At 44.4% G+C, this 13,217-nt stretch overlaps 1 protein-coding gene across 3 annotated transcripts; it reads right to left on the minus strand.

Moving 5' to 3' along the window:
- Window positions 1-9,737: 9,737 nt before the first annotated feature.
- Window positions 9,738-12,695, minus strand: LOC147635154 (uncharacterized). Of its 3 annotated transcripts, none has more exons than XM_086802330.1 (4): window positions 11,751-12,689; window positions 10,722-11,215; window positions 10,243-10,624; window positions 9,738-10,155 (listed from the first exon to the last, which is right to left on the minus strand). In XM_086802330.1, the coding sequence occupies exons 1-2, from the start codon at window positions 12,279-12,281 to the stop codon at window positions 10,733-10,735; spliced, it is 1,014 nt and encodes a 337-aa protein (XP_086658456.1). In that variant the 5' UTR covers window positions 12,282-12,689; the 3' UTR covers window positions 9,738-10,155; window positions 10,243-10,624; window positions 10,722-10,732. The 3 variants fall into 3 exon arrangements, with proteins under 3 accessions (XP_086658456.1, XP_086658455.1, XP_086658454.1); XM_086802329.1 differs by having other exon boundaries at window positions 10,243-10,627; XM_086802328.1 differs by having other exon boundaries at window positions 10,243-11,215; window positions 11,751-12,695.
- Window positions 12,696-13,217: the final 522 nt, after the last annotated feature.

Below are 13,217 nucleotides of genomic sequence, written 5' to 3' on the forward strand. Positions count from 1 at the left end.
AGAAGGTGTACTACTATGCCCTGCGATATCTCAAGATAAGCCCACTTTACTTTCCAATCGAATGCAGATTGACATGGGACCTCTTTGAGCACGAGCTAGAGAAGAATCCAAAATTGCAATTCAACTTTTCATGGGTCCCTCAGCCCCAACCACCCCTCATCCTCACTGAAGAATGGATGCTTCACACTATGCGTAAGTTCATCTAGGATTACGAAACTGTGCCGGACCTAAATCTAGTGGCCACCATCCGTTTTTTTAGGCTCATCATTGTACTTTTGGTGGAATTCCCAAAATGGCATGCCTTTGATGAAAGTCTATAGGGCATGTCCTTCGACATCAAGGGTCCCACACTTCACCAAATACTCGACTACTACAAGCGAGTATAGTGGATGCAAGGCTAGTGCATGCCCACTTTCGAGGATATTTTCGAGACCGCCTTATGGACATCCTACAAAGCCTTCCATCGAACCACCTAGTACACGAAGTCTCACTTTGGCTTTTACTGGAATTTCAGCGACTTCTACCACTGGCTTCCCATCGAGCTTCATTGTCGATTCCGAGGACGGAACCATGATTAGGGAGGGGGTATGTTAACCACATTGGCTAACATTACTCCACTCATGGCAACTTCTTCAAGCCCTTATTTTGTACTGCACAATGCACTTCATGTAAAAGATCATGGAAAATCTTCGAGCTTACAATGTGTAACGCCGGAAGATAGTCAAACACTAAGCTTACGACGTGTCTAATGCCGATGATGTACATTTAGGCTAGGAAATTAGCGTAGACTAGCTTATCGGGCCCCCGGACATTAGTTAGGTGGCCAGGCACTGTACAAGTGAGTATTGTATGTAAGACATTTTTGACTAATGAGAAAAGACATAATCCCATTCTCACAATTGAGTTTGGTGTTGTTGTATGGTCTCTTCTCCCTCTCTCTCTTTCCCTTGTCTACCCTTACATGCTCTCACTCACTGTGGCATAGAAGTAGAGATTGAGATTTCCATAGATCTCTCTCTTTCCCTCGTCTACCCTTACATGCTCTCACTCACTGTGGCATAGAAGTAGAGATTGAGATTTCCATAGATCTCTCTCTCCCACCCATTTGCAAAGCTCCCTTGTGGTGACAATAAGGGAGGCAAGGTTAAGGACCCTAGCTCTCCATAAGAGAGAGTTACTCATCCAAGAGTGGTTTGAGGTGCACACTATATGACCCTTGCAGTCTCCCCTCTTTCTCTCTGTCTTACAAGGCTTGAGTGTTCTCTTTCGTGAACAACATGTGGCTATTATTCACAATCCCATAGCCAATCAAGACCTCTTGTTATTAGAACCCTTAGTCCACGTGTGAACCCTCCAAGTCCCGACGCCCATGGCCAAGTCGTAATCCTAATTATGGGTTAACCCTAACTCTAATCTTGGGTTCGCACACTCCCTAGCCCTAATCCTAGGCATGTCTGGACGTAACATATGGAGACTTATTTAGTCTCGTCCATTTATGTGGGACATAATTTTGTTATTGGTATTATGGAGACTTATTTAATCTCGCATATATATTTGGGACATGGATTCTTTCAGTTATGTCTAATTTATTTGGGACGTGGATTCTTTCAGTTATATTTAATTCTGAACCTATTTATTTGAGACATGGATTCTTTCAACTTTATGAGACTTTCTCGTTTTGCTCACTTGATGGGACATGCATGATTCTATCTTGGAGATATAGCTTAAAGTCTAAAGTTGCCACCAGCAACTTTTAAGAAGCTAGGAGGGATGTTACCATTCCAATGGTGGATTTTGGAATGCTCAAATATGCATTAATATACAAGCTTTGGGAATGGGGGATTATCCAATGCAAACGATCAAGCACCTGAAGCTTGGTCTAGGCACGTGAGATGGTTTCTTGGACATAGAAATGGGGCATTGTGACTCAAGTGTTAAGTGGAAAGCAAGTATGGCAAGCTCTTGAGGATTTGGGAGAGATCTAGAATTGAAACATGTTTCTATATCATGCTCACATAAATTTCTTATAAGGTGGAATACAAAGAAACAGAGTCCTAAATTCTAGGAAGGTTACTATTTTGGACAAACCCCACCAGAAACTCCATTTGCGTCATTACATTCGTAAGCTAAGCAAATGGGGGGACTTGCCTTAGCACCTTTGATAGAAGGTCTACAAATTGAGATATTTTTAGAGATGAAGTGTATGGAGGGAACCATTTCTTGAATTGGGACATGTGGCATGATAGTGAATAAAAGTGAGAAAAGTGGTTTCACACTTGTCACCTGAGCTCTCCACTTGTCATTATAGCTTTTTCTTGCCATTCAAGCTCATGAGAGTCCCAAATCTATAAATTGGATCCCTCTCTTCATTTGAGCAAGCTCTCTAGCTATACCATGTTGGCTGCTCACATTCTTGTCTAAAACACTCTAGAATCTCTCTTTCCTCAACAAAAGGATACTCTACCTCTCTAGCTTCTATGGTGGTATTCTTGCTATACCTTGTGTACTTGCCATTGTACCTGTTATACCAACCATTTTACTTGTTGTACCAACCATTGTACCTGTTGTACCAACCATTGTACCTACTATACCAACCATTGCACCTTTTATACCAACCATTGTACTTGCTATATCAACCAACCATCATACTTGTTGTACCAACCATTGTACTTGATGTACCAATCGATGTACCTATTGTATCAACCCAAGTACCTATTGCTTCAAATTTTGTACCTACTATACCAACTCTATTGGTGTCGTCCTGACTTGTTTGGGTTGCGCGTGGTGTTATTGTTCAACTTGTTCATGGCGCTTGGGATGGTGCTGAGAGTTGTCTGGATTGATCTACACCAATTTTATAGTTGCACAAGTTTGTATTTCATCAGTGTTTTGGATTTCTGCTTGAGTTGAGCTTCTCACATATGACATCTTGAAGACCCGTGGTGATGGGGAAGATCAGTACCCTCACGAGAAGAGGTAGTTTACACACATTCATGGTATTTTGGGGATACTTTTGATGATAGCCCGTGCGTGTATGGTCTAAGGATGGTTGCCCTCAAAGCTTATACATGATATTTTTTCCTTATGTAATAAAATACTCAGAGGGGGGGGAGGGGGGTGATTGATCCATTCCGGCCTCAAATGTGCACATCTATGTTTTATAATTTTGTGGAATTAAAGGTCATATATTTAAGGTTGTCACCAATTTAAGTATATAATTGCAAGTGTTTTGTGAAACCCCCTTGCCCCCTCTTAAGTTACATCATCTCTCTCTCTCTCTCTCTCTCTCTCTCTCTCTCACACACACACACACACACACATATCTTCTTTACTAAAGGACTTATCTTGTCTCCATATTAGATACTTCATACCATGACATGATGTTAAGATGAAATATCATTCAATAGTTGTGCTGAATAAAATAGGAGCCCTTTCTCAAAATTCTACTAAATAAAATGATGCAATAATCACTTCACATATTTGTGTGTATTTGTGATACTAGAAAATAATCAAAACACAATATTTACTAAATATGTTGTTTAAAACTTCCCAAGTCTTCCTTCTTCAAGCTTTACATTTTACACTGCTGACAACTATCTGCCTAATTGAGTTTGTGTTTCTTTCATCATCAATGTATTATTCCCTTTTTATTTACTTAAATAACACAACCATAAGTTTATATATTCCTTTTGAGATACAACATTCTTTTACGAGTTAGTGCATGTATGATCTCCAAATGATTGTTTGGCAACCACAAGATTGTTACAACACAAAAGGAAGTAATAGCTTAGGTATGGGATGTTGACAAATCCATTTGCAAAACCTCAAACTCTTCTTGCTGTAGCTTTAGTGATATAACCCCACACAATATTTGGGACAATATGTTACTCTTCTAGAGCCCATAAGGTTGTCTACACTTCAACCCTAGGTGTAATATCTAACATGATGTTCAAGGGGGCATGGATGACTTCATATCCACACCTTACCAATCTCCTCCTCCGGCCACCTTTCTTGGCCTAGTGACATACATACATAATCCTATTCCATCTTCTTCAATGATTGATGTGTACAAGTGTCCTTCCACTTATGAATCACGAGCAAGCACATGCTTAAAAGGGTTAATCCCTAAACATCTGCTTGAAACTAGCCCAAGCAGTAGGCTTGTTTTGAAGCTCTCTCCATCACGACAAGGCTTTCCCTTTCAAGAGGCCTTGTACCATGTTAATCTTCCTAGCGTCTTGGAGAGGATGGAACTCAAAATGGACATTCCACCGATTTAACCACACATCAACCACTTCCTCCCCCCCCCCCCCCCCCCGAAAAGATGTCTGGGGTGAACGGAGAGAGAAATAAGCAAGGGTGTATCTCCTAATAAACATGATATGAACATGTGCTGATTCTGAATTTCCAAAAAAGCAAGGGAAGAAAAGGAGGAAAAAAATATCGTGTGAAATCACTTAGCAAAGGTTTCCCTAGCTCCCTGTACAAGAAGAGAAGTACGTAGTTTGCTCCTAGCTATTTTGTCCCACGCCGAACGTAAGGAAACTTTGAGGTTTGATGATTGAAGGACTACGTGCTCTTTCAAATAGGTGGACTTAGCTTTTTTTTTAAAAAACTAAGAAGGCTTTTTTCTTTAAAAGTATGGGTGCCCCTTTCTATAACTCCCTAAAAATGGCCAAAGCCTCTAGAAGGTTCCAAAAAAGGATGTTTTCTCTTTTAGGGTGTTTTTAGGCAACCCTACAAAAATATCTAGGCCTGCTTTTCTCTCATGGTAGCCTGTTGCCAGCCAATGCCCAGAACCTTCTTGCGCCCTAATGCTCTGTCAAGGACAATAATAACTGCTAGCCACCCTGTTGTCTACTCTCCCACGGGACTAAATGACACATTATGAATCAAGAGGGATCTAAGGCTGAAAAGAGATGTCACGATCTTGCCTGATCTAGACCGTCGGGTTCCCATCGGGAAGTGAACTAGGGGTGAACACAAGGTGAACTAGGGGTGAACTCAGGGTATACCATGGGGATTTTTGGGACTTACTAAATTTTTGAGGTGTTGAGCTCAATGCAAAAGAGGATTCGAACTTGGAACCAGCCGCTCAAGCTTTCAACATCTAACCACTATGCTATACTTTCCAGCAGGTTGTGGAGAGTGTTTTTAAATTTAAATCTTGATATTTTGTTCCCTAGTTCACTTTCTTGCTAGAAAAGGTCTCCTTAGTTCACCCTAGTTCACCTCGACTTTACTCGTGAGTTCACCCCTAATTTACCCCCGAGTTTACCCACAGTTCACCCATAGTTCACTTGGGAATCCAATAGTGTTGATGAAATCCCGATCACGACGCCTCTTTCCAACCATAGATCCCTCCTGATTCATGATGTCACTTAGTCATGAGGTCTACTCTCCCTCTGTTGTTCTGTGCCACCAACCTCGTATGCTGCATCAGCAAACTGGCTGATCTCATGCACCATGTGCTGCTGCCATAATAGCTGCTGACACAACCTGCTCTGCACCCACCAACCGGCTGTGTGCTGCTGCGCCTGGTGCCCAACATGTGGCTACGCAACCTGCCCATGTTCACTTAGACACCTAGCCCCAGCTGTTTGATGCACAGGCTGAGTACAACCCCCATGTACCATACATGTCTAGGGTTCTCAATACTGTACAGCCCTTTAAGAGTCGACCTGAGTAAAGCAAGAGTAATACAAAATTCTGCACATCCCCTCTATACGCATGAGTCTCCAGTTTCCCCCTCTCTCAGAATCCACAAACATCTACCTGGCAGTAATCCTAGAAAGCATACATCTCGATGAGACAAATCAATTGTGGTGCCAAGAGACATACCTGGGAATCCCAACATGAGACAGATATACCTGGGAATCCCAACATGAGATAAACCGTGAGAGACGTGCAAACCTTTGCAAACTCTGCATCTACGTCGCTCTAATGCCAAGTGTATGATGCCTCCCAGGCCTGTCCAACCAAGAGCTCCTAGACATAGTCCAACACAAGATTAGAGAAACTAAATAGAAGGGGTGCAGACAAGCTCACCACCCAACTGTTGGATCAGTACTCTGTGTTAGATATCATCCCCTACTTGCTGGCTTCCTATTTGGTGTCCTATTTTAGCCTCTAGGGCTGACCATGTTAGTCTGAGGGGGTGGTCACCCCTCACGTGTATTTTACCCATATTTATTCCCCATTTATGGTCCTGGGTATTTTTCCCAGTCGTGGAGATATTTATCACCAGTCGGTTGCCTTCATGTAAAGGTATATATAGCCGGCATGCCTCCCTCATATTTCATTGCTTGCCTAGCTTGTCTAGCTGCAGTCCCTCACATACGAGGTTCTCCCCTCTAGCTCAGGACATGTATTCTTTTTGGTGATGATATTGAGAGCAGGTTCTCACCTGTGTTTCCTCTCCATCTTTCTCTCTCTCTCTCTCTCTCCTGTGTTTCCACTTTCCCTTCTTCCGCTGCACATTCTATCATGGTATCAGAGCGCCGGTGATTTTCAGCGTTGGATGCTCCCTCCTCTACCTCTTCATATCTGCGTTTTTCCGCCCATGGACAGATCTGCGTTTTTTCTCCCGTTGAAGCTTGCGTTTCAGATTTTCAAGGTCTGATTCAGGGCTGCAGTTTCTTCTCTTTAGGGTGTCTGCAGCCTGTAGGCAGCCTGACAGGGGTGTTTTTTCTGGCCAGCATACCTGCCCTTCTTGGTGGCACCTTCCAGGGTTCTCAGGCGTTTTTTTCAGGACTGGACAGCAACATGGCCATCCCAAACAGGCTGCGTTTTTTGGCCTGTTTGGGATTGCTTTCCCAGCCCTGATCTTGGAGCTCTCTGGGCTCCCTTTTGCCTATCCTTTCTGGTTATCCTGTGCCATCCCTCCCTCCCCCCCCCCCCCCCCCCCCCCCCCCTGCCCTGAATGTTCTCTGCAGCAGTTCTTGATCTGAGGCTTCAACGTTTCCATATTCAGCCCCTTATACCTCTGCGTTTTCAAATTTGCAGCCATGGTTGCTGCGTTTTTCTGAACCGATTTTGCTGATAGCTCTACCTTCACTTGGGCTTCATCTGTTGGACCCGAAGGTACCTTCTCTTCAGCGTTTTTCCTCATAGGAGGTGTGGACACTGGTTGGCCTGAATTTTCAGGTTTGTAGCCCTTGTTTGGCTGCATTTTCTTCTCCAGTGGACACAGATCACTTGCAGAGGGGGTCTCTTGTTTGGATTGTGGCTTTGGAGGTAGTTTGGTACTTTAGGAGGATTCTGAATTTCAAATTTCAATCAGCGTTTTGGTGATTTTGGAACATCTATATTTGTGTTTTGTTCCTCGCCTACACGGTTTCCCGGTTTCTACATGTTCCTTGCCTTCTGTTGGCGGTGGAGTGCTTTTTTTGCTGGTAGCAGTGTTTTGGCTGCGTTTTGCTCCCCACAAGAGTCTTCTACACTCAGAGGGGGCCCTTCTCCAGCTACTTCACTTGAGGATCAGTTTCGGGAGCTGTGTTGTATCTGTGGAGACTTTCTTCTTTGACAGAAGTTTACAGTTATATGGAGAAGAGCAGTGATCTTTTTAGAGATCCTGAGCAGAGTTTATTTTGTCCGAGCTTGTGTTCTTTGCAGTATTTGCAGAACAAGGAGAGTGTTTTGCCCTTTTGCGGTGTGATCCTTTCACATGGATCCTTTACTTGTTGCTGATTCTTGGGATCTGATTCTACTTCTGGAACAGTCTTCTGCTATCTGTGATGCTTTTGAGGACTTTGTTGCCATTGCAGTTTATATTCCTACTTCCTTTCCTCACTGTGAGAAGTCTATCTCTTCATCTCTTTGTGATGCTTCCGAGGATGCCCCTCCCCCTGCCAGTTCTGCTGGCTCGTTGTTTTGGAGGGTGGTTTTTTGGACCCGATGAGATGCTTTGGATCTGTGGTTGCTAACCATGCCTCGGGCACAGTGGTACTTCCAGAGTTTTTTGGATTTGGATTAGAATCAGGTTGGACTTATATCAATCCGACAATATTTTTTTTCAGAGGGGGATGTGGAGTCCTTTCATCTTGCGATGCCCACCTCAGTGGCGTGTACTTATGTACAGCATTGGGTAGCTCATGTTATGGAGTTTGTGCAGATGGACCCCATCTTTTCTACAAAGTCTTTCCATCTTGCGATGCCGACCTTTTTAGAGGATGCTTTTATACAGCATTTGGCTACTCTTGGTACAGGTTGGAGTAGATTTTCTTATGCGGGTTCCAGTGAGGAGTAGTTTGCTTCTCCTAGGATTGATTATCTACAGGATCTGATCTTGGTTGGTTATGAGGTTTTTCATACCTTCTCCAAGTCGGATACACGACATTCGACTTCGGGGAGTGTTCTTACACTTGGGTTTGGAACCATTATTTGAAGCAGCACGTCGCAACCTACATGGTTGTTTTCTTCCAGAGGAGCGGTGTACCTGCCAGCTTGTTCTGTTGCTTTTGTAGCTGAGTTGCTGAGGAGATTGCTTGTGGAGCTTTCTTGGTACTTGTTTCTGCAGTCTTTCATCTTTGATCGAGGACGACGTCTCTGGCTTCTTGGAGTTTGCTCAGCATCCGGTGCTGAGAGGGGGTGTTAGATATCATCCCCTACTTGCTGGCTTCCTATTTGGTGTCCTATTTTAGCCTCTAGGGCTGACCATGTTAGACTGAGGGGCTAGTCACCCCTCACATGTATTTTACCCATATTTATTTCCCATTTATGGTCCTGGGTATTTTTGCCAGTCGTGGAAATATTTATCACCAGTCCATTGCCTTCATGTAGAGGTATATATAGCCGGCATGCCTCCCTCATACTTCATTGCTTGCCTAGCTTGTCTAGCTGCAGTCCCTCACATACGAGGTTCTCCCCTCTTGCTCGAGACGTACTCTTTTTGGTGATGATATTGAGAGCAAGTTCTCATCTGTGTTTCCTCTCCATCTTTCTCTCTTACTCTCTCTCTTGTGTTTCCACTTTCCCTTCTTCCGCTACACATTCTATCACTTTGATCCAGACTCGAGCCAGGGGTTAGCCGAGGTCCCACTCCACATATACATGCCAGTCAGCCACTGGCATCCCATACCACCAGCGCCCGCCCACGGGGCCCTTGGCAAGACTATCTGTGATCTGCCATGGCCTTTACAAGAGTAGAAACTCTGGCCTAGGTGCAGACCCATCAGAAGTGCACCGCACAACTAACACACGAATAATAACCGAAGGCATCACTTATAACCTGCTATAAATAGCCAATAACCTAGTTTATTAATTCTGAGTAATTCTGAGCCTTAGCCCGCTCTATCTACCTGCTATCTCCTAATCCTAGGGCCCCCTAACCCTGCTGGATTAGGCTTGGTAATCCGAGGATTAGCTCTAGATACATAACAAACTAGCACACAGCCAATAAATGCATGTACGTGACCCATGTAACAAAAGGTTCCATATGATAGTGGCAACTCCATCATCACTGCTTCAACTGGATATGCGAAACCTTAACGAGGTTTCAAGGACCAAGCTATACCATCACGAACTTCAGTGGTCCATTTCCTTTCCATGCAAAGACCCTTTCACTAGGAAAAAACCTCGGGGAGGCCCTTAGATGCTCTGCATATATTTTGTCAGGTTAAGGACCTTAGCACCATCCTTAAAGAAATCAATAGCATGCATTTAAGGCACCTTGGTCAAGAACACCACCTTTCACCAAACAATAGCTCTCCGCTCTAACCAGTCACACAACCCTGATGTAAATTAAAAAGGACCACATTGAGATTATTGAAAATCAGTACAGCAAAAACTCTTCATATTTGCCCGAGTAAATCAGTCAAATACTACCTCTCTATTTATCCTTCATTCAAAGTCTTAATTTTTGTTGGGTATACCAGCCCTTGGTGTTTATCCTTCATTTGAAGCATTGCTTTTCTCCTCTTAGGTATATAGATTACTCTGTGTAACATTTGCCCTTGATAATTTGTTGTATAGCAGACCATTCAAAACATGGCTACAGTAGCCCTGCTAGTCTAGCTCTTTATTGAATCTGAAAGAAAACACACTGGAAAGTTGTATCCTCGTTCTGCAGGCTGCTAGAAGGCCTGGCGTAGCCTCCATTCGCAGGTGCAATTTTCACGCAAACCTCCTGGCTTTCTCCATACGCATATGCAGAACCTGCAAAATTAACCTAGAAAGTTAGCTTAAAACACACGTACACAGCCACAAAGAACACGAGTTCTGTTACTTCAGAGGTTTCTTTACCTGGTAAACATAACTCTAAAAAACATACAAGGATAGGCTTTGCAAGTTGACTATCAACAACAGTTGAGTCCTTCACAAAAAGCTGCATGTACACTGGCTTCAAAATACTTTGCTGCTCTGTTCCATGAAAGACTTCAGTAAAGCATATCTTTTTTGTAGAAGATTCTGATCTCTGGATATCTCAAGTTACCCTCTGACTGGCCAATGTTCAACCTTACAGAATTATCCTTGTGTATATAAGTGGCATCACATAAGATCTGGTCGTTTGTACCCGCTCCATCTGCCCAGTTGCAGACTCAAGGCTGCTCCTTTCCACGTCTTTGCTCTTGCAGATTGATAACCAAAAACACAGTACACCTTAAACACAGCGTAAGAGCTTCTTCTGCTGGAGGACACAAGATGAAAGAGTTTTCAGCATGCCCTTTACTACCTTCAAGTCACAACACTGGCTAAAAAACAAAATTCATAGCAGAACCTACTCCATGAGCCACTAGCATTCCTGGCGCACTGTTGATGCGACTGCACGTGCCCAAAACTTCAGGTGCTCTTTCATGTCTTCACTTGTGGCCGGAATTTGCTGGCGGCGAAAGGGTGAGGTGGATTTTCGTACCAACCAAGCCTCAGGAGGACCCTGTTTGGGCTTAGTAAATGAGGCTCTAGGGCTTCTCCCATCTTCACCAACTTTGCCAAGCTTGTGTTTCAATGCGGGGAACAAGTTCACTATACGAGGAGTGAGGTCGTCCTGGCCAAAATGAAAGCCTAGATCCATGAAACCCTGGAGCTCATCAAATTCAAGGGCTGTCATACTCTTGGAGCTCCTCTGGTCCTTCTTAGCCCATTTTGTTTCAAGCTCTCCTGGTGGAGGCTGAGGTTGAGGCTGAGGCTGTGCATTAACCAGAGAAACCCTTAACTGCTTCCCGGTCTTGATTGACTCAAGTTTTGGTGTGTGTGAATTCTGCACAACTTGAATTCCCTGTCAATATAACATCAATCAAAAAAGCCCAGAAAAGGGACAAACAAAATTAGAAGACAAGTACGTGTGTCTGTGTGTGTGTGATCGTGAGAGAGAGGGGGGGGGGGGGGGGGGCACACATTATTCATGGAATAAAAATTGCATTGTGGTCATGAGAAGTCAGGATGAACGGTGCTAGGTGAACTCAGTTATACAATAAAGACAACCTGTGTGTGTAGGCACAACCATACATCCACAAGGATGCGACAACGCCAAGTGCTGGGGCAGCAACAAGAGATGGTTTTCCAGTGAGCAAAAGAGAGTTCAAAATTCTGCAGTTTTGAGGCAATCTCCATTGCTCTGGCCAACGTATGATGTAATTCATAAGAATCGTTTGTGATAAGCAAGCTATGGCCAGTCATTGATGCATATATTCGTCTTGAAAACCCCTAGTGCGACTAAAAGCTTTTTCTTGGGAACCCCCTGAATTAGAGGAGAGCTTTGGAACGAGTGTGCACATGCATGTACGTGAAAAGTGTTGTAGAAGAAAAATTACCTTGAGGGCTTGGAGGTCCTTGACGATCCATGCTTGCAATGCGCCAGGAGGAGTGAGAACCGTGTCAGCGAGTGGGCTAGAGCAAATCTGCCGTCTGGCTACAAGTGGGCGGGAGTTTTGGGGCTCCTGGCGGGGTCTGTGGCCAGGTTGCAGAGGGTTCCTGCTGCCCTTTAGAGGATCCTTGGGCGACGGCCTATTGATTGATGCTGCTCTAGTGGGCGGCAAGGGTTCGATTCTTGCGCGGGGCATTTCCCGGGGTCTGGAGTCGAAGTAGGAGGAGGAGGCCCATTTGTTGTTACGGGACGCCATCAGCTCTATGCTCCGGTAAGGTGAGAGGGTGAGAAAAGGCAAAAGGGGGCTCATCAAGCGAACGCGCGGCTTGAGAATGTTGTCGTGGAACCAGTTATGGTCTAGCTGCTGCATCACTGACAGGGCAGAGTGGTGCTCGGGAAGCGTGTTGGATGCAGCCTGCTGGAACTGGTCGTCGCCCAAGAAGAAAGGCAAGAGGCCAGGCCGCCCATTATCGGCCATTGCATATATATAGGTGTCTCCTCTACTCTCTTTTGTGTCTGCCTTGTGTACTTCGGGTGCAGAACATAAAAGCTAGCTTTCTCAGAAACACACAGAGGCTCAGAGCTTTTTACAGAGCGTTTGATACATTTTGAGAGAGAGAGAGAGAGAGAGAGCGAGAGAACCCATTTCCGAGATCTGATCTACATCTCTGATGAAAGTGCATGCCTCTGAATGAAACCTATTTAACCCCATTGCGCTTGCCTACAGGCCTAGCCTGCCTAGAGAAAAGCTCAAGAAGCCCCCCGAGCTGCACGGGGACAGCGTGCACGAACGAGAATATGGAATTGGCCATGCCACATCAAAGTTTTGGGAAGTAATAACAACAACAACGCAGCTTCTTTGGATGCTCATCCCATCCATCCATAAGATGAGAGAAAAGCAGGAAGGCACTCTCGCCTTTTTGCCTGCAAGACACACATGCCTCTTAGGAAATGACGTGTGGGCCCCCGTTCCTCGCTGGCAGCCAAACACTTCCAGCTGGCCCTCATTTTTCCACTCAACCCACAATAATTAGAGCTATCTTAAGCCCAAAGACAAGGATTTCCCAACAAGTACCAAAATCAAAACTCCCACATTTTAATAACTCCCAACAAGAGTCCTCATTCAAGCAAAGCTAAACTATATTCAATGCATATTCTTTGACCCTCAAATAATGCATGCACCTCCTTGGATGCCACAAGTTGATGGTTCAGATGCTCAAAGAATGCTTGCTTACTACACAATGCCCACAAAAACTAAGCTTTCAAATGCATATTCTTTGATGGCCTCTCTAGAAATGTAGAAGGCAACTTGTTTGGAATGCCTCAATGGCTAGGAAACGCTTTCTTATAGCACAACAATACCCAAAGATCTCCAAAGGCTCGCTTATTGGGAGTGACCAAGCTTACCTGGGCA

Source organism: Cibotium barometz, chromosome 9, assembly GCF_041138505.1.
Source record: "Cibotium barometz isolate CiBa-2024 chromosome 9, ASM4113850v1, whole genome shotgun sequence".
NCBI lineage: Eukaryota > Viridiplantae > Streptophyta > Polypodiopsida > Cyatheales > Cibotiaceae > Cibotium > Cibotium barometz.

Excerpts from the sequence above, each read along its gene's own strand:
- LOC147635154 (XM_086802328.1), bottom strand. The coding sequence starts at position 12,281 with ATGGCCGATAATGGGCGGCCTGGCCTCTTGCCTTTCTTCTTGGGCGAC. Across the intron at positions 11,216-11,750 it reads AGGACCTCCAAGCCCTCAAG|GGAATTCAAGTTGTGCAGAA; the intron begins GTAATTTTTCTT and ends TTATATTGACAG.